The sequence below is a fragment of the Brachionichthys hirsutus genome, unplaced genomic scaffold (assembly GCF_040956055.1).
Source record: "Brachionichthys hirsutus isolate HB-005 unplaced genomic scaffold, CSIRO-AGI_Bhir_v1 contig_1343, whole genome shotgun sequence".
Taxonomy (NCBI): Eukaryota; Metazoa; Chordata; class Actinopteri; order Lophiiformes; family Brachionichthyidae; genus Brachionichthys; species Brachionichthys hirsutus.
This window is the reverse complement of record NW_027180810.1, coordinates 6,107-27,385: the sequence shown is the minus strand read 5'-3', so window position 1 is coordinate 27,385 and position 21,279 is coordinate 6,107. Positions and strand designations below refer to the sequence as shown.

Sequence of the window (21,279 nt, the reverse complement as noted above, 5' to 3'; positions counted from 1 at the left end):
CCGCGTTCCAGCCCGCGTTCCAGCCCGCGTTCCAGCCCGCGTTCCAGCCCGCGTTCCAGCCCGCGTTCCAGCCCGCGTTCCAGCCCGCGTTCCAGCCCGCGTTCCAGCCCGCGTTCCAGCCCGCGTTCCAGCCCGCGTTCCAGCCCGCGTTCCAGCCCGCGTTCCAGCCCGCGTTCCAGCCCGCGTTCCAGCCCGCGTTCCAGCCCGCGTTCCAGCCCGCGTTCCAGCCCGCGTTCCAGCCCGCGTTCCAGCCCGCGTTCCAGCCCGCGTTCCAGCCCGCGTTCCAGCCCGCGTTCCAGCCCGCGTTCCAGCCCGCGTTCCAGCCCGCGTTCCAGCCCGCGTTCCAGCCCGCGTTCCAGCCCGCGTTCCAGCCCGCGTTCCAGCCCGCGTTCCAGCCCGCGTTCCAGCCCGCGTTCCAGCCCGCGTTCCAGCCCGCGTTCCAGCCCGCGTTCCAGCCCGCGTTCCAGCCCGCGTTCCAGCCCGCGTTCCAGCCCGCGTTCCAGCCCGCGTTCCAGCCGCGTTCCAGCCCGCGTTCCAGCCCGCGTTCCAGCCCGCGTTCCAGCCCGCGTTCCAGCCCGCGTTCCAGCCCGCGTTCCAGCCCGCGTTCCAGCCCGCGTTCCAGCCCGCGTTCCAGCCCGCGTTCCAGCCCGCGTTCCAGCCCGCGTTCCAGCCCGCGTTCCAGCCCGCGTTCCAGCCCGCGTTCCAGCCCGCGTTCCAGCCCGCGTTCCAGCCCGCGTTCCAGCCCGCGTTCCAGCCCGCGTTCCAGCCCGCGTTCCAGCCCGCGTTCCAGCCCGCGTTCCAGCCCGCGTTCCAGCCCGCGTTCCAGCCCGCGTTCCAGCCCGCGTTCCAGCCCGCGTTCCAGCCCGCGTTCCAGCCCGCGTTCCAGCCCGCGTTCCAGCCCGCGTTCCAGCCCGCGTTCCAGCCCGCGTTCCAGCCCGCGTTCCAGCCCGCGTTCCAGCCCGCGTTCCAGCCCGCGTTCCAGCCCGCGTTCCAGCCCGCGTTCCAGCCCGCGTTCCAGCCCGCGTTCCAGCCCGCGTTCCCGCCCGCAGTGGGACTGAAGATCAGAATTTCCATTCAAACGTCTGGTGACAAAATCCTGGGCAGCTCATTACGGAACGCTCGCTGACATCAGCTGTTTGGCGGCGTCTCCTTCAGGCCAAATCCACTTTTCAGTCTCCACCCCCCCCCCCCCCCCCCACGCCGCAGCATCCCTGATGAGAAAGCATCACCTCAGTCTTGCTTTTATTAGTCTGGATGCAGATTGGCTTTGGAGTCAAACTCAATGCCTGCAGGCTGGAGGACCAGATTTAAAGCACGCCATCCGCCTGAAAAGGCCGTTTCACGGGATGAACGCTTGGAGAACCCACACGGCTTGATAAATACTGACAAAGACCCCCCTTATGCTGAGCGGGAAAGCAGGTGTCAGTTTGAAGGCTGCCTCTGAGCAAGCAGAAACAGTTGGCAAACGCAAAATAGCATTTTCTGTTGGACGGCGATCAGCAGCGAGGCGGCGGCGGCGTTGGGAGCGTCAGCTGGCCGGCGTGAGCGGCTTCAAGTGGCGGCGCGCACCTGACCACAGACACACCTGACCCGTCAGTAACACGCCGCACTCATGCTTCAAGTGGGGCTGGAGCTCCATTACGCCGCACGCAGGCGTCCATTAGCGGCGCCACGGACATTACCCAGCGACCCTGGATCCGGTCTGGCGTCCAGGTGCCCATCATCCAGGTGCGTCGCGGCTGGCAGACGGACCTCCACGTCTAATTCTCACTCCAAACATCTGTGCCAAGATGAAAGTCCGACCTCAGCGCCATGATGAGGGCTCTTACTGATGGCGTGGAAATGTAGCGGCATCGTTAGCCCCCGCGCTAACAGATGGCTGAAGCGCTTACACGCCCGTCCCGCGGTGGGCTCCAGCTGCCCCCCCCAGGTTTGACAAAAAGCTGCCATGGATCCCGGTAGTTTGGCCCTGATCGCTGCCCGTAAACTGCAGCGCCCTCTAGCTGACCCCAGGGGTGTACGCTGCAGGAAGGAGGGCGCTTCATGCGAACAGCCCCGGGTTTGTTGGACCCGCGGTCTTGGTGTCCCCCCGTCACCCTCCTGCCCTGGAGGGGGCAGAAGAGGGGAACGAGGGCTTAATGACAGCTCGACTGATGAGATAGCTTCGTCTAATCCGCCTCGTAGAGAGCTTCATTGAAGCGTCGGCGTGGGGAGGACAAGACGGAAGAGCGATCGGAGCATCGTGTATTGTACAGCCGTCAGGGGGCGTGTCCCGCCGTCTCCGTGAAGCTCCTCTGACAGCTTTGAGGACTAAGCGTCGGTCCATCGTACACACAAACAGAATAACGTGCTGGTCGGCGGCTCCTCCACTTAGATCACTTATTCCTCGCCACGGAGAGCGGGTTCCAAACACTCGTCCGCCATCGGGTCAGTACCCGGGGCAGCTCCATTACGGGGCTTTTTAGGTCCTGACCCCTTTGAGGGGAGGTGCATGCCCGGAACACACCCCCAAGTGATTAACAACAACAACACAATAAAAATCACGTCGACGCAGATGGTTCAACGGAACCCACACATTCTGCTTTGGGAGGAGTCACGGTTCACTGATAACCCAGCCAATAAGCAGAGGCAGACACCAAACGGTTGGCTAGTAACGCTAACCGCTAACCCTTCTATTTATAAGACGAGTTGTCAAAACCGGTTTTATGAGTGAAGGGAAGGTCTGACGAAAGGTTTCAGTGCGGAGGCGACTGGCAGCTCGTGTTCCGATCCGTCGGACGGGTCGGTTGTATGTTTACGTAGCCGCTAGCCGCGTAGCTGCTAGCCGCTGAGCTGCACATCGGAGAAACAACAACAACAGCTTCGTCTGATTTAAATTGGGTTCGTCTCCCACGCTGGGCGAAGAAGACCAACGCTTCCTCTTTAATAATCCCTGGACAACTTTGATCCGCTCGGCAACCATCTTGTTTCTAAGAGTGGCTTTAGAAGAAGTGGAACGAAAGCCGAAGGGAAAATTAGAGGAGATTCTGGAACCTAAATCTGCGTCTAATCCTTAAAATGACACCTGTCACTGGGACGTTGTAATAAAACTACTTCCTGATCCGAGGAGGAAAGACCATTAAAAGCACAAAGGCCTTCAATCAACACTTAATTAACGGCCTTCCTCCGGCGCCGGGATCCACGTCCCGATCTGCCAGATTAGTTTAAGGATGTGAATACAGATCGGAAATGAGCAAAACTAGTTTAACGTTACGACGGCGGAGAAAATAAATACGCAAATAATAACAGAGGGAGAGACGGGATGTCAGTTTCCCGTGGCCTTCATGACGAGTCGCAGCAGTGGCGGGGGCGTGGCAATCATAACGGCGCCCAGGTCCACGGCAGCACGTTAAGGTCAGTAAAACCCGCCAGGAGGCGGGGGCGATGCAGAACAACATGTTCCAACAACATTTCCTTTAAAGTGAATAAATCCTCTGACCTTATTCGGTCGTAGCCGGACTCCTTCCTGCGGCAGCGGAGCGTCACCACCCGGTGGCCCTCGCTCCTCACGTCCTGGCTAACGATCCACTGCGTGGGGTTGCTGGGTCGCTCCCCGAGAAACGCCACTCCTTCCTTCAACTTCACCCTGCGGAGAGAAGACGCGTTAATGAAGGAGCGGCCTCCTCGGCGAGGCGCCACGGATCAAAGCCAACCTTGAACCGCTCCTTGGAACACGCGCGTGTGGGCGGGCGGCGCTCATGTGTTTTTATTTATCTTTGAATACAAAACGTCATGTGACCATTATCATTCCTTCTTGACGTGACGCCGGGCGGCGTTTGGGGGTCAGAGAGCGTTCCGATGGACGGAATCGACATACGGATGTGAAAAGAGGTAAATAAAGAAGAGACACAAACTACACGGAGCAGAGGCGTCCGTAGCAGCCGTGACGGCCATCACAACACCAAGCACAATGAATTCTGGGGGTTCTGACCCCGAGGTCCAGGTTCACACGGGGAAACGGTCCAGGGTCACACGGGGAAACGGTCCTGGTTCACACGGAGAAACGGTCCAGGTTCACACGGAGAAACGGTCCAGGGTCACACAGAGAAACGGTCCTGGTTCACACGGAGAAACGGTCCAGGTTCACACGGAGAAACGGTCCAGGGTCACACGGGGAAATGGTCCAGGGTCACACGGGGAAACGGTCCAGGGTCACACGGGGAAACGGTCCAGGTTCACACGGGGAAACGGTCCAGGTTCACACGGAGAAACGGTCCAGGTTCACACGGAGAAACGGTCCAGGTTCACACGGAGAAACGGTCCAGGTTCACAAAGAGAAACAGTCCAGGTTCACACGGGGAAACAGGCCAGGTTCACACAGTAAATAGTCCAGGTTCACACAGAGAAACAGTCCAGGTTCACACAGTGCTTTTTGGAGTTTTCATGGGTTGTACAACTTGTAAAATAAAAATAAAGAAAACAGAAATTCAAGCTTTTTATTCAAACAAAATGAATCGCCATCCTTTGGGTCTGTGTGCAGCGTGAGACTATCTATAAAGTTAATTCAGTGACTTTGCTTGTGTACATTTCATATATTCTGTTTTGTGGCAGTGCAGAGAGAAGGTGAAGTCTTTGTACCCTCAAGTTCTGACACCCCCCCTGAAAAATGAAGGCGCAGCAGCCCTTCATAGGACACCTGGGCTTTCCCCTTTGACGACGCCTCCTCTGGGGAGGCAGAGCGACAGTCCAGAGCAGCCCTTCAGAACAAGGGGGATGCTGGGTAATACGGCAACAGCTGACAGTTTGGAGTTACAACGGACACAAATCCTCCAAAGTGTCAGCGAGCGCGAGAAGCAGACGAGCCTCCATCGGCGCCGCGGCGTCCCTGAACCGGACCGGGCTGAACCGAGCCGGCTGGCGAGAGCCAACCAGAGACACGGAGCCATCCCAGAATGTTGAGCCATTTCATGTCATCGTGACCCTGTCTGGGATGGAGAGGAATATCAGCCGCAGCTCCTCCATCGCCCCCCCCCCCCCCCTGCTGGGGTACTTGGACGACCTCGGGGACTCCCTTAATAGTGATGAGACACGTAGGAGAGCCAGCAGGCAAATGCAATAAGGTCAAGGCTGGAGGACGATGGGACCCCCCAGCTGGAGGCCTGGACTCTGGGTACCATCTGGACCTGGTCTCGTACGCGTCCCAGGTTCTGTCCATTTCTCTCCACGGACTCCCCCGAGGACGTCAAGCATCTACAATCGGCGGCTCGGACAGGAAGCGTTTTCCATTTCACTGTGCCGTCCTGCCGAAATAAACGGTGAATGCAGCGGCTCGGCGGGGACGGGGGAGGAGAAGAGGAGGCGCCGGCAGGAGGCGCAGGCAGGAGGCGCAGGCAGGAGGCGCAGGCAGGAGGCGCAGGCAGGAGGCGCAGGCACAGGCAGGAGCGACGGCAGGGAGACAGCGGGAGGACGGTACTTTGTAATGGTTTGTGGCCGACGGCTAATGGAACAGCCCGGCTCACCGGAGAGGATCCTCACGCAACGCTAACGGGGCAAGTAGCGCGCTGCTAGCACGCGGCTTTAAGTAACGAGGACGCCAGGCGAGGACGGACGTCACAGCCTCACTTTAGTGCCCCCCCCCCCTAAATTATTCACCAACGACAAGAAAGCATTTAGCATTCCCGTGTAAATGTTAGCGCCTCTTTCAGCATATTGACTGAGCCCCGGAGACACGCCGGAGACGCACGCCGGAGACGCACGCCGGAGACGCACGCCGGAGACAAACGCCGGAGACACACGCCGGAGACACACGCCGGAGACGCACGCCGGAGACGCACGCCGGAGACGCACGCCGGAGACGCACGCCGGAGACGCACGCCGGAGACACACGGCGGCGACAGGGATTGGTGGTTCGAGGACATTCTCCTCACCTCAGCCGTGGACCTGACCAGCATCGCCTGCATCAACACGCTAACCTGCATCATCTTCATCAACACGCTAACCTGCATCATCTTCATCAACACGCTAACCTGCATCATCTTCATCAACACGCTAACCTGCATCATCTTCATCAACACGCTAACCTGCATCGCCTGCATCATCTTCATCAACACGCTAACCTGCATCATCTTCGTCAACACGCTAACCTGCATCGTCTTCACCAACACGCTAACCTGCATCATCTTCGTCAACACGCTAACCTGCATCATCTTCGTCAACACGCTAACCTGCATCGTCTTCACCAACACGCTAACCTGCATCATCTTCATCAACACGCTAACCTGCATCGTCTTCATCAACACGCTAACCTGCATCGTCTTCATCAACACGCTAACCTGCATCATCTTCATCAACACGCTAACCTGCATCGTCTTCATCAACACGCTAACCTGCATCATCTTCATCAACACGCTAACCTGCATCGTCTTCATCAACACGCTAACCTGCATCGTCTTCATCAACGCTCCTCTCCTGTATTCGGTATTCTTCCCGGTAATCGAGCCTGACCCCCCCCCCCCCCCGTCCGTTATGGGACTTGAACCCCCCCCCCACTAAAGGCACATTACTTGCTTCATATCACCTGAAGCTGTTTACTCTTCCTCCCCCCAGTTAATGAGACTGAGGTCATTAATGCTGCTGGTTCAGAGCGCTGAAGCTTTATCGACACAGACGACGGCGAACACGGCGAGGAAAAGCCCGACGAGGATCCGTTTGTCCGGGGATCCGGTTCCATTTAAGTACTTGATACACTTCTTATCAGACAGACTATTTGAATCGACTTTATTTACTTCCTATAAAGCAAAAAAGACACAAATTGAAACAATCGTCCTTCGTCAGTGAACGAGGAGCTGAAATATAGATTATAGAGTTATACGCGTCCATTAAAGTCCATGAAAGTTCAGAGGGAACCATTCCAGTTAGTGTCCCCGTCTGTCCAACACGGAGCGATAAATCACATCCCAAGATGAGCGTCGTCCAAGGTCTCATGGGACAGCGCTCCAACAGCAGCCTGTCCTCCCTCACTACGTCCATGTGTCTCCTCCTGGGTCGTCCTCTAGCCCTGTCCTTTGCATGTCCTCCCTCACTACGTCCATGTGTCTCCTCCTGGGTCGTCCTCTAGCCCTGTCCTTTGCATGTCCTCCCTCACTACGTCCATGTGTCTCCTCCTGGGTCGTCCTCTAGCCCTGTCCTTTGCATGTCCTCCCTCACTACGTCCATGTGTCCCCTCCTGGGTCGTCCTCTAGCCCTGTCCTTTGCATGTCCTCCCTCACTACGTCCATGTGTCTCCTCCTGGGTCGTCCTCTAGCCCTGTCCTTTGCATTGTCCTCCCTCACTACGTCCATGTGTCTCCTCCTGGGTCGTCCTCTAGCCCTGTCCTTCGCATTGTCCTCCCTCACTACGTCCATGTGTCTCCTCCTGGGTCATCCTCTAGCCCTGTCCTTTGCATCGTCCTCCCTCACTACGTCCATGTGTCTCCTCCTGGGTCGTCCTCTAGCCCTGTCCTTTGCATGTCCTCCCTCACTACGTCCATGTGTCTCCTCCTGGGTCGTCCTCTAGCCCTGTCCTTTGCATCGTCCTCCCTCACTACGTCCATGTGTCTTCTCCTGGGTCGTCCTCTAGCCCTGTTCCCTGGCAGCTCCATCCTCAGCGTCCTTCTACCGATATAGTCCCCGTCTCTCCTCTGGACAGTAGGAGTAACAGGGGAATGTCCCACATGTCCCAACCTCTTCCCCTGTGTACACGTCTGCACTTCCTGGTTCCACCACCAGTCTGAAATCAGCACCAGACAGAGTCACTCTAAAGAAATACTTTAAAAAGCCGTGAATTATAAGTTACTGCGACTTCCCAGATTTTCTCTTGACCTTTCTGAATTGTAATTTTGGCTCAGACTGGCTCGGGCCGCCCTTAGGGCGACCTTAAGTACATTTTTATCAAATCTAATTAGCCTGCTCCAGATCGGACAAAAGACATTCCGTATAAGAGCAGGAAAGACTGCATGAAACTCAACCGAAAGTCATTTAAAGCCCGTCCCAGCTTTAATGATCAACGTTCATCCATCTGAAATGACAGCCGTTGAGCTACGTTTGGATCTGGACACCATTAAACGGTGGGGGGGGGAATGGAAGGAAAAGCTTTCATCACGTTTCCGCTTAGAAGGGAACAAAAGGAAGAGCGTAAATTGGGCTCAGACCCAATCACATCAAACACAAGTTACACGAGTTCAACACCTTCATTCCGTTTTATTCTATGTCACATCAGCAGGAAACGGAAGTTTAGCTTCTATCTGCCGCCCGTTGTCTTTGTTATTGAGACAACAGGTTTCAACGAGACCCGGAGGACGGATGGGACGAGGACCAGGAGACAGACGCAGACCCGAATAGCAGCTGGACGTCTTTAACTTTGGTATTTTAACATTTAACATTAAAGCACTGAATGGATTTCCATGGACTCGATCCCGGAGGAGAACTCGACCCCAAAAATATTACAGGAAGCCCCCTTCTGAACCGATTTACTATTTTACTGAAGTGAGCCGTTCTGGAGCTGCAACACTTCATCCAGGTGAGTTGGGTCACAGACAGCCTTTATATTTTGGACTCAGAACCTTTGGGGGGTTTGCTGCATGAAAGCATCGTAGAAAACTGTCATGTGTCGGGATTCGAACCGGCATCCTCCAATGTGCCGACCGATCCGGGTCAGGCTCAGTTGGTCTCTCCGAGCGCTTCCTGCTTGCCGTTTGGGTTTCTTTCTTTCTGAAACTCTGAACCAGAACACAAACAAAGAGGTCGCTCACGATGACGCGGCGACATCCGACAGGATTCATCGGATGCCTCCTGAAGCCGCTCTCAGATACGCTTCGTCGTAATCGTCCATCTCGTCCCCGGAGAGCTTCTTTTTTCCGCTCTCAAGCGGAGAAGCTGTTTTAGGGAAACGGCTTCAACGCCCGCCAATAATTGACGAGGCATTTCCCCGTCTTCCATCACACATCCTCTCCAGAGGCGGCTGATTTAGGGCCTGTTTATAGCCCGTCAGGATGCTTTAAATGAGATTGCAGGATGATGAATCGGGCGTGGCCACCGACACCGCGGTCGTCCGATGACCCCGGCGGTCCTTCGTTCCTATCCAGTATTTATGGACGTGGACTTTTGTCTCGAGCCCTTAGCAGTCAGCGGCCTCCCAAACGTCTCTCTGCCGATTGTCCCGTGTGAGCCACCGTAGCCGTGGAGCGGCGCCGCTAACAGACGGGGGGATGGATCAGGTCCAGTGGGTCCTCAGGTGAGAGCGAGCGTCTCTGCAGGTGAGCCGGCTGCAGCCTTTAAGGGATGTCATTAATGTCAAAGAGTCGTCGCTGCAGCGAGAAGAAACGGCTTCATGCTGCCGTGAAGAGTCAGAAATGCGTTGACGGGCAGCGGTCGGACCGGCTGCAGCCGGTGGACAGACACGACGTCTCCGTGCCGCTCTCTCCTATTAAAACGCTGATTCTTTAACAAACACTTTTACAGTCTCATCAGGACTTCAGGACCGGAGGGCCTTTTTTCTATTTTTAAAGAAAATCAACTTTATTGATTTGCTCTATTAGCGCTAAACATTTAACCTTTAAACACACAGAGAACCACAAACAGTCTGTTGGAATAGTCACTCGACCATTTCGTGCCTCTCTCCCCTCAAAGGCAGCGCAGACTGAAGATATAAAAGGTCACGTTGACTAAAACTGAAAAATGTGCAGGAAATGAAAAGCAGCGCGTCACAAAGCGCGTCACAAAGCGGCGGCGAGGCGGCGGCGAGGCGGCGCCACGCTGCGAACCACAAAGCCATTAATTGGCTGCATGATCGGCTTTTAAAAGCAGGAGAAATGAGCTTTAATCGCATCACAGTTATCGCAGCGGGAAGCGTTCAGCCGAACGCGAGGCGAGTCGGTGACGAGAGAACCGGGCCGGAACCAGCCGGCGGAGTTTCCCTCTGAATGTACAAGAGAGGATTCGGAATGAGGAGGAAAACTACGCGATGGAATACTGGACGAATACGGCGATCTGAGGACACACAGACCGCCAGGCAGGAACACTCCGCATCCGTCGGACGGATGAAAGAACCGACTCTGGACGTGGAGGAAGTTTGCCTCACCTCTGCTCGCCTGCGATTGGTTGATCAAACGAAACACAGGAAGGGTGTGGCTTGCTGAGCCTCACAGCTAATGATGCTAACGATAGAGCCGAGGTAAAGCAGCTAACGCAAGCTAGCATGCTTCGCTAGTGAACAATGAGAAATTATAATCTCAGGGATTACGTACATGAATTCAGAAACACGAGTCGACGGCGACATCACGATGACATCACGATGACATCACGATGACATCGCGGCGTCATCACGGCGACATCACGGCGACATCACGGCGACATCACGATGACATCGCGGCGACATCGCGGCGTTGTCACGGCGACATCACGGCGACATCACGGCGACATCACGATGACATCGCGGCGACATCGCGGCGTCGTCGCGGCGACATCGCGGCGAGGATCGAGCTCCTACCTGAGAGTAAACATCTCCACGGGCGAGTGGGCCGACGCCGAGATGAACGCCGAGACGCTTTCCCTCTGGCTCACGGGCACCGACGGAACCATGACCAGGAAATTAGGATCCAGCCTGTGTTCAGCCAGGGGGGGCGGGGCGGGGTCCCGGTGCAGCCTCACGCCGCCGATCCTCCTCAGCGGCGTGGCGGCGTCGGGACCAAACATCCCCCCCCGGCTCGAGCGGATGGGCCGGTCCTTTCTGGCCTCCTCCGAGCGGCACCCCCCCAGTTCTGTGGACTGCAGCGTGTAGTAGAGCTCCACCGGCGTGCCCTCCGACCCCTCCGGGCTCCGCTGGCGCCCCGGGACCACGCTGGGGGGGCCGAACCAGCTGGCCAGGGGCTCCAGCTCGGCCACACAAAGCGCCAGCTCCCCCTTCAGCTGGCAGGACCCCCGCACCTCCTGGGTCTCCCGGAAGGCAAACAGGTGGACGCAGGGCAGCTCGTCGACGGCGCCGTAGTCGTCCCAGTCTCTGCCCGCCACGAAGAAAAGCACCTGGACCCTGGGCGTGGCCCGGTGGATCCTGGCGTTCATGACGAAGGTCTGCACCTTCCAGTTAAACGTAAAGACAGAGGAGGCGGGGAACGTCCCGGCGCCCTGGAGGAGCTCCAACGGGACCGGCTGCTCCAGGGACAGGGGTCCGTAGCTGGCGCTGACCGAAGGCAGGCTTCGGGCCCGGTAGATGAAGAAGGGCTCGGTCCGCGACGTCAGGCTGGAGTTCCTCATGAAGTCCTGGTCGGCCTCCTTCAGGAAGAACGCCGAGTCGGCGTTGAGCACCTGGTAGTCGACGGGCAGGTAGGTGGAGACGGACGAGTATCTCTGCAGTCCTTCCAGAACCCGACAGTCGGCGACTAGAAGACAGAAAGGAGGACGGTTCCGGGTCAGAACCAAAACACTTCCAGTCACATCATCAAGAGAGTCTGAAACGTTCCTGTAAGCGGTTCGATCCGACTCCCTGGATTCTTATCGTGGACCCAGTCCAGGACCCGGCGCTGCTTCTTATATCCAGCCTAAATTCTACGTGTAACCATGGAAACAGAAAAAACTAAATTAGGAAGAAAAGCGACACTTCAGGATTTTGTTTTTTGTTGAAAATTATAAGTTCAAACTTTTGATCTTTTATAAGTTCAAACTTTTGATCTTTTATAAGTTCAAACTTTTGATAGATCAATCGCTCCCTCCTCCGTTCTGACAAACAGAACCAAGCTACTTTTCATTGGCCGCAGCAGAACCGGACCCCCCCCCCCCCACCCCCACCTGAGAGAAGAGTGCTGCAGGCGCTCAGTCTTTAATGACATAATTCTTTAAGAACCGGTGGAGAGCCTCCCTCCCCATTGGTGGCCTCTGACCTCCCCCCCCCCCCCCCCCCACCCAGGTGTACCGTCTGACCTACTGGTAGCTTGATGTGATGCAACCAGACACACGAGTGATTCTGTCCCGGGGACAGAACCAGGTGACCCACACTGCAGGCCCATCGCTAAACGTGGTCCCGTGTGGGTTTATGGGTTTATGGGTTTATGGGTTTAACTAGCCGAGCAGCACCGCTCCTGGACCCGGCTATCAGCTGGGACATGTCGCGCTGGAATAGGACCGGCGGAGCGTTGAGCAGCTTTCACGCTCGCTGAGACGGAGTAAATGTGATGGTGGACACAAGGGAGGGGGGGCCGCGGCGCCGCTGCCCCCCCCCGGGCTGTCACAGACATGGCTGCCCGGGCGGGTCGCCGGTCAAATGCATTTCCTTCTGCTTCATCACACACATCAGGACCGGCGAGAAGCGAGGAGCGGACCGGATAAAAGGCGGAACGCCGGATCGTCCTCGGAGATTAACTTTTTATTGATCGCTCCACGGGGCTTTTTTTTCCATCAACAGAAAACCTCCCATCATTTTTGCAAAGCTCTTTTTGGACTTTGGAATTACACCTCCTTTGACCCCCCCACCCTGACCCCAGAATCATTCCAGGCTTTTCCATGAATGCCAAACAGAACCGTGTTAAACATGAGGGATGAGAGCGGGCGCTCCGGTCCCGTTGAATTACCCGCATCGTATTTCTCACCATGTCCAATTAATAAGGGCGATCGAATGTGTGACCAAGTGTCAGGAATAATAAGCAGAATATTTCCTTCAAGGATCGTCTCTGGATGATTTATGCTTTTGAGCCACCGAGAAATTCTGGAAAGCGGGTCTGGGAGGAGAATCAATACTGGACTCGGTGCGGTTCTACCTCACGCCAGCCTCCATAGAGGAGAAATCATTCCGGCAGGTAAAGGTCTGCGGCCCCCGCCTGGCCCATGAGCACCACTCATGGAGGGGGGGGCGAACCGGAGCACAGGTGACTCTTCTTCATCGTTCAGACGAGCTGATTCGATACGGAGCAAATGATCTTGATTAAGAGTCGGTTTAAATTAGTGTGTGTGTGTGTGTGTGTGCATGTGCGTGTGCGTGTGTGCGTGCGTGTGTGTGTGTGTGCGTGCGTGCGTGTGTGCGTGTGTGCGTGTGTGTGTGTGTGTGTGTGTGCATGTGTGTGCGTGCGTGCGTGTGTGCGTGTGTGCGTGCGTGTGTGTGTGCGTGTGCTGGGATGTTTGTTCCCTGGCCTCTAATGGATGGCCACATTCAAGACGCTAAGCGCTAATAAAGAGCAATGGGCCGGCGGCGGCGGCGCTGGGGGAGGAAGGCTATTTTGGGTTCATGAGAGAAAGCATCATCTCGGGATTAAAGAGTATCGACCGATGAAGAGTAAACACCGCGACGCTGCACGCCGGCGGGTCGGCGGGGGGGTCATTACGGGGCAGGAACAACGCCTCCTCTGTGTCACGGCTGGAGGGGGGCGGGGGGGCGTGAGGATGGGACAGACACATATCTGTGTTCCCATCAGCATTCCCCCGGCCCCGCCGGAGTTCTCAAACATAAACCGTTGTTTGCCGAAGCCGAACCTGCGAGGAGGTGGAGGTTTTACCGAGGAACCGGCGGATGGGAAGCACCAAATCCATAAAAGTTCATTAAATGAGCTTCTGTTGGGAACATTTCCTCCAAGTCCTTGTTTTATAGCGAGGCGTGAGCCGGCAAATGACTTGTGTTGCTTAGCATTCCTCCGTGCTTGTTTATCCAACCTACCGGTAACCCCCCCCCCCCACAAGGTCACCCCCATAACGGGGACGAAGCTCTGAATACTAGTCTGGCAGTTCCTGAGTTCCCTTCTAATGAATGCTGATAATCGGCCCTGATCGGATAACAAGATGAATAATTAATGAGGATGTGTTCATTTTGAACTGAGCGCTCCATTCAGGGTTCAGAGGCCCAATTATGAAAACATGAATATCATCTGAATGAAGAGAAACGGACAGAATGGAGAGGGAGTCACTCGGTAAAGGGAATGCTGGGTAATTAGAAACCAATCAGAATTTGGTGCCGCGCTAACGTTTGGGCGTTTGTGACTAATAAACAAGTTCAGCTTCTAAACTCACAGAAACAGAATGTGTGATAATAACACACTTTTAAACTGAAGTTAAACATGCAGTCAGAAGAGGAAGTCAGAACTGATGAAAAGATAAATGCACCGCAGAGAAGCTAAAAAGAGCCATTTAAGCAACAATAGAATTGATCAATCATGCGTCCAATCACAGCGCAGAAACAGCTGTCAGTAAAGGAAGGAATGATGACGGGGCTTGTCCCCGCCCTTCTTCCGTGTGGTGTCCCCCAGGGGTCTATCCTTGGTCCTTCACTGTGGGCAACATTAATATGCACTGTTATGCAGATGATACACACGTATACATGACAAACTGAACCATGTCCCGGTTTCTCATATCAAATGCAGGATCTGACATCAGGTCCTTCAGCTCCACGAGTCAGAGTCCCGGTCCGTGATGAGAAACCGGACCGGTCTTCCAACCGGGAAGTCTTTTTAACCGAGATATTCAAATTCCACTATTTTCAACTAGAAATACCAGAAAAGTTCAACCTTGAAGAATCCATCCATGCTTTCATCTCGTTTCATTTATCAATAGAAAATACAGGTTTCAAAATACTTGTTAGGATTTTATAGGAAGTCTGGAATGTTAAAGACTAAGAGCAATGTTTATAGATGATCATTTATCCAGGTACGGATAAATGTTTATAGATGATATTTAACAGGTACGGAGTCTGAGAGGAAGGATTCTAGTTCAGCGGAAATCAATGAGCTCACACTCACAAAATAGTTCAGAGGGAAAGGAACATTTCGTTTTAACCGAGCTCCACTTTCTTTAAATGAGTGACAGCGACTCCCTTTACAATCCAGGAAACCAGGCGGTAAGAATCCTGAAGGACTTGACAGTTCCTCTTGAGCCAGCTTCACGGACACGGCTTTCTGAAAAAACGGCGCAAGGAAACAGAAACTAATTATAATTCGTGTTCTGTAAACACTTCTTGGATGCAGAGCTGCTCTGCAGTCGGAAAGAGAAATCACTCCCTCAATCCTCAGAGGCCAGGCTAACGCTAACGCTAACGCTAACGGCGGTGAAAAGAGCAGAGAAGCGAGCTTTTCTCTAAAATACCAGAGGAGAATGAGAATCGGCCGTTTATTTCACACCGAACAGCAGATTCCCTGTTCGGCCCAAAGCTGCCATGTTGGGTCAAATCCCGATGAGCGTCCCGCGCTGGGAGCGGCAAAGTCGGGCCGGACGTTTATAGCGCTGCTGCCCTCCTCGCCGTTGCTCCTCCCGGGAGGCGTGGCGCTCCGGCGATGTGACAAAACCTCCTTTTAAAGCTTCGGTTAGTTCCAGACAGGCCGTAAAAAAAATAAAAAGTCCAACCTGACAGAGGGACGCCAAACGTGGCCTGATTTCCTGAGCGGCGGCTGAAACCAGCCCGAGTTAAGTGAGCCGTAGCAACTCGGCTACGGCTCACTTAACTCGGGCTAGTCTGAGTTCCTGCAAAACGTTCGATCGGATTCGAGAGAGGATTCAAAGTTCATGGCTCCTCCCACCACACTGCCCCGCCCCACATGGCAAACATCTGGATCAGCTGATAACGACCAACAAGCCGAAGGTTCAGCTCCGTGGGGCGTTTTAAAGCAACAGCATCGATATTTGATGACTTTAAACTTTAACTCACATTATTTTAGTCCATTATCGGAGTTCTGGTTATTCTGACGTAACCCCGCCTCCAAAGAGGGGCGTGTCGAGGGCAAGGAGGGGAAAGAGGGAACGCTTCCACGCAGGAGGTCCGTCACGGCTCGCTGAAACCAGCGGCAGGAAACCTCGATGGAGCGGAAGGAACCCATCCCCCACCAAAGCGCACGGACACGCGCACGCGCACACACACACACACACACACACACAGTAATGCAGATTCAAGGATTATGAGACACAGATGTATATTTTACTGCTGAAAAATACAAAGTGTCAGCGCTCTTCGATTTTATTATCAATAAATAATTTATTGGACAACACATAAATCAATAGCAATAAATCCGGATGATTTATGGTCCCGTAAACCAGCTCTCATGTTCCCTCATCAAAACGGCTCAGATGTAATGATTATTGATCAACTGCCACTTTCATGTTTTACATATCAATAAGTTCTAGCAGAACGTCGTGAAACGCGCGTGAATGGAGGGAGTTGCGAGACGGACGCGCGCCCGTCTGACGTCACGACAAACCGGCGCAGCGATGAAGACGTTCTGGAGGCTTCATCACGCTCGTAAACGCACAACGCTGTCAACACGCTGAATGGCAGCTTCAGAGCCCGATCAATAACGACCACCTGTCCTCACCTGACCTGATCGTCATCAGCGCGCGTTGTGTTGTCGAAATCGGAACGGTCGGAAAACATTTAACCCTTTATATAAGATTTATTTTGTAGTTTCGTCTCGGGATGATTTATTTTAAAATAGTTTTCTTTCCAATTAATAAATTCAGAACTATCTATAAAGATCTGATTACTCCAGTAAACAGCACAAATGATCAGAAAGAAGCAGCACGTCATCTACAGTTAATCAATTGCTTACGACTTTACCCAGCATGCTGTTCGTTGTTAGTCTGATGAGAGGAAGCAGCTTGGAAATTCATTTGGAATTCCAACAGAGTCGCCCCCTGCTGGGCATTAAAAGAATGCAGGATAATAATAATAATAACCTGAATAACAAATAAAGCATCACATCTGCCAGCGTACGTTTAATCTGTTCCGATTAATAAGGGATCGATCAATACTGGACGGTAAACGTGCGACACAGCGATGGGCTGGCGGAGGAAACAACTCGGTCATTAATGACGTCATGACGTAATTAGAAACCGTTGCCCTGAACGACGAGGTCAAAGTAATGAGGATCATTATGAATAATATTTAAATGTGAAGTAATTAAACTAGAATTAACAAATTACAAAATGTATTATTCCAGCAGTTAAACCAATCGGTTACGGGCGCGACTGATTGGCCGAACGGATGGTCTAACGCCTGATTGGGTGTATGAAGTCACAAGTTTAGCAATTATAATAGTGACAAATGAAAGACCTTTATCACCAAAACGCCGAGGCGAGAGGGGACACGGAGACAGTCCCGTGTTTGAGCAGTAAATATGGACGACTTTCCTTCCAGCCTGAAAATACTACGTTTCTCAAATTGTTCTGTCGTTATGATGTAATTACGTTTGTATCGCAGCCCCGTGGGCAGAGAGGAGAATATCGAGGCCCGCGTTAGAAACGAACTGCGTCCCAAAGTCGTTCGTCTCGTCTGGGTTTCTCTGCTGCAGAAATGTTACGTCATGTGGTACAAGTATGCGTTTGATCCTGCCCTAATGTGACCTCGGGGTAAATTCGCTTCAAGGCGGTCGTGCTGCAGCCGTAGCGGTTAGCGGCTCATGTTAGCTGTTTTCCAGCGAATTCTTCTACGTCCAGTTGGTTATTCATGGTCCCCAGAATCCAAGACATCCTCTCAAGTCATGTCTGGTTCTCAGCTGATATTAACCCTCCTATGAGACGCCTACAGGTGCTGGGGCGGGGCTACGTCATCAAAGTGCAGCTGTGCTAGCATGCGGCTCAAAGCAAGCAGCTAGCACAGCAGTGGACGCTGAAAAGGTACATTAAAGACAGGTGTGGACACGGGCGGAGCCTCATGGCTCTCGGCCTAACTTGTCTGCTACAGCCTCTCCTCCCGTTGCCATAGTTACTGTTGTCAACTCTTCACTGCCCTCTGGCGGCCGTGTTGACGTCAACGTGGATGCGCGCAGCCTTTACTCATCACATGACGCGTTTTTAATTATAAACTCTAAATCTGATCATCTTTTCATAAATTCTGATTGGGCAGTTTGGATCTGACCCCCCCCAGGAGATTTATGGGAAAGTTGTCCGGTATCCAGACGCAGCCCTCCCCCGACGAGAGAAACACCGCATCAGCATGTTTGTCAATTATCACAAAGACCCGGCCTCCCACACACACACGCACGCACGCACGCACACACACACGCACACACGCACTAACGCCGTTACACGGATTTCCTCCATTCACCTTCCCCAATCATGAAAGTTGATTAAATTGAATGCGGGATCATGGCAGTTATAAAGATGTAATTAACACGGGGCAGCTGCGCTTTGTAGAAATATTAGAGGACATTAAACCCATGATGTGTGAATTTATGGGACGAGAAACCCTCTCCTGACTCCGAGATCGGAACGCCGCAGCCTCCCACACACACTTGAAGTAAAACGAACGGCACCGGAGAACCCGCCCACTCAGCCCGCTTCACAAAGTGGGCATTAAAGTAATAAAAGGTGCACAGTTCGGTACACGAACCCGAGGCGAAAAACGTTTGTGACGGAAGGTCCAAACGCAGCCGGCTCCGAGGGGTTCTCCTCCCTTCCCCCTCGGGGAGGAGAAAACTCCTCAACCTGGAGGAATCTGCCTCCTTTCATCAGCATCCGTCTCTGGAACCAGGGGCTAGTGAGGCTAAAGAGGCTAAAGACGCTAAAGAGGCTAGTGAGGCTAAAGAAGCTAAAGAGGCTAAAGAGGCTAAAGAGGCTAAAGAGGCTAAAGAAGCTAAAGAAGCTAAAGAGGCTAGTGAGGCTAGTGAGGCTAATGAGGCTAATGAGGCTAGTGAGGCTAGTGAGGCTAAAGAAGCTAAAGAGGCTAGTGAGGCTAAAGAGGCTAATGAGGCTAGGTGCTAGCGTGCTAACCAACACGGTCAGCTCATTGAAGACCTTTGAAAGTGAAAGGTCAGATCAATCTGAGCACCAGGAAAAGAAAAAGGTCAAATCATCCCAATGGGACTAGAACCAAACCAGAACCCGAGGAACTTCCCCCTCCTTCAAGAGGCCCCGCCCTCTCTGATTTCTTACTCCTTGCTTGCTCAAGGACGCGAGTCGGGCTTAAAGGCCTGCCGGGGGCGAGGGGGAGGAGCCCACAGCCGTGGATCCACCTGAAGACACTCACAGATAAACCCACAGAACGGAAAGAGCGGCGCCGGCAGGGATGCGGTGAGGGCGGCGCCGGTGTGAAGACGTGGACCCGACTCGCTCCTGTGAGACAGGACGAGGGAAGCGGCTCTTCCTCCTCGCCTCCCAGCAGGGGGTCTGGTCGGAGCGCCACCTGAGAACACGTCACCGTCCCGCAGCAGCGGAGACTCTGTCCCCTCGTTTCCTGCAGTGTCTTTTCCATTTCCACCGCGGTTGACGGCGAGCTGCCGCCGCCGCCTTCTTCCACACGATGCTCAATTAGCATCACGCGGCGTTACGGAGAAGGCAGATGGCGAACATCATTACGGAGCGTCGGCGCTCGTATTAGACGTCAGAGCGGAGAGGACGGACGCCATGGAGGCGTGGGACGCCGTTTGAGGCCGCTTAGCATGGACGTTCTGGAAACGCTTGACCTTCAGTCCTGGATGGAAAACGCCGTGGGTGCATCGGAACCCCCCCCTAGGGGACCTGCTGAGGGGAGGGGGGGGGGGGGGGTGGAGTACCCGTCCAGTCTCGGATGCGTGGAAGGACATGTTTGGACATGATGCTGAACCCGTTAGCTGCTCCACCTGAATGCGGCTACCTGATGTTAGCACAGCGGCTAACACGCCGCTGGGTAGTGACATCGTAGCCGCTGGACTGCGGAACGTTGCTGCATGTAAATCCAGCAGGAAGATGATGTCACGGTGGATCGATAAGTGATCGATCAGCCAAATGAAGTGATTGCATCCTGCTAACAGATCAAAGCAGCAAAGACTTCCTGACGCTTGATGGTGACATCATCAGCATTTAGACGGGCGTTAGCGTCAGACAGAAGGTTAGCATGATGATGATGAATATATTTATTAGATAGAATGTTAGAGTACAAGTACAGTCAAACAGTAGCATGTATTACAGTACAAATAACGTCAAACATCCTGTCTAAGAGGAGCATTTCAAAAAAGCCCTTGCGGGCTTGTTTCCGTTGAAAGTCCTTCGTACATAAATCATCCACAAAAAAAACAATACAAATAAAAATAAATCCAATATTAAATTACGCAATTGATGCAACGTAACATTAGAAAGACAAAAATAAAATGTTATTACACCGCCAGTGCAAACTAACAATTAATCTAAAATAAATTATACCACTGATGCGAAATGACAATAAATAACTTACATAAATTACAATAAATTACTAAAGCAATTAATACGTGCAACATAGGTGGACAAAAAAAAGGAGGGGGGGTTTGACCCGGAGAGAGTCGTGATGACTATCTCCGTTTCTGTCCCCTGAAAGGTGTATTTTTAGGGCTGTTTTGAAGGAGGCCAAAGAGGTGCATGTTTTGAGGGCGGGAGTCAATCCGTTCCACCCTTGGGTGGCCGTATTGTAGAAAGATGATTTACCCATGTTAGTCCTATAGGAGGGGGTAATCAGGCTGTTGTTTGAATTCTGCTAGCAGGCCGTCATCTCGGTCAGACTTTGTCCTTCGAGCTTCAGATTTTAGGTAAATGTTAGTTTAAAATTAAATTAGGAATTTGACAAATCTTCTTCCTTCGCAGGTTTATTGGGTTTCCTGTCAGGTGTGTCTGGTGACGTCGTCTCCAGGTGAGAGCAAAACTTTATTGGTTTGAGAGAGACTGACAGCTCTACAAACCAACCGGATGTTTATTCTCCAGAAATTGAGAGAATCTGCTGAATTTTCTTTACGTGGCAAAAAAAGAATTTTAAAAATCGAAACGTGAGACTCCGACGGGGGGGGGGGGGGGGGGTGGACGAATAACCGGACAGAGTCCCGGGATGGGGGGGGGCCCTAAGGAAGCGTCAAGGGAACTCCTCCCGCGTTGTAAAGTAAAGGTGAGCAGGTAGAACCGCGAGGAGACCCCCCCCCAGGGGAGACACCCCCCCAGAGGAGACACCCCCCCAAAGGAGACACCCCCCCGCCGGTTCGGTCTCAGCAGCGAACCGGATGAAACGCGTCTTACCTGTGAGGAGCGTCACCGCCGTCTGGAGCGCGAGGAGCTGCAACATGTTTGAGTCCTGGGGGGGCCAGAACCAACAACCCCCCCCCCCCCCCCGGTGGAAGAGCCGCGCGCCTCCCTCCGGATCACAGACACGCAACTTGCGCTCAGGTTCGAGCCAGGTGTGCGAGAACAGAACCCCCCAGGCAGAGAAAAGTCCGGTCGTCAAGGCGGTCGGTCCGGTTGGTCGGTCCGTGCGCTCTGCGTCCTCGTCGGGCTCCAGTCCAGCTGCAGCCCGGCGCGGACACCGTGGACCGATCCCGCCTCCAGCACCGTGGACCGATCCCGCCTCCCGCACCGTGGACCGATCCCG

General features: G+C 53.8%; 1 protein-coding gene across 1 annotated transcript; it reads right to left on the bottom strand.

Annotated features, from left to right (window-relative positions):
• Nucleotides 1-3,478: 3,478 nt before the first annotated feature.
• Nucleotides 3,479-20,976, bottom strand: LOC137916751 (transmembrane protein 132C-like; the record flags this gene model as incomplete). The annotated part of the gene is made up of 3 exons (XM_068759718.1): nt 20,931-20,976; nt 10,504-11,392; nt 3,479-3,625 (listed from the first exon to the last, which is right to left on the bottom strand). Coding segments are annotated over exons 1-3 (1,082 nt in total), but the record flags the coding sequence as incomplete, so codon positions are not given.
• Between the last annotated feature and the right edge of the window lie 303 nt (nt 20,977-21,279).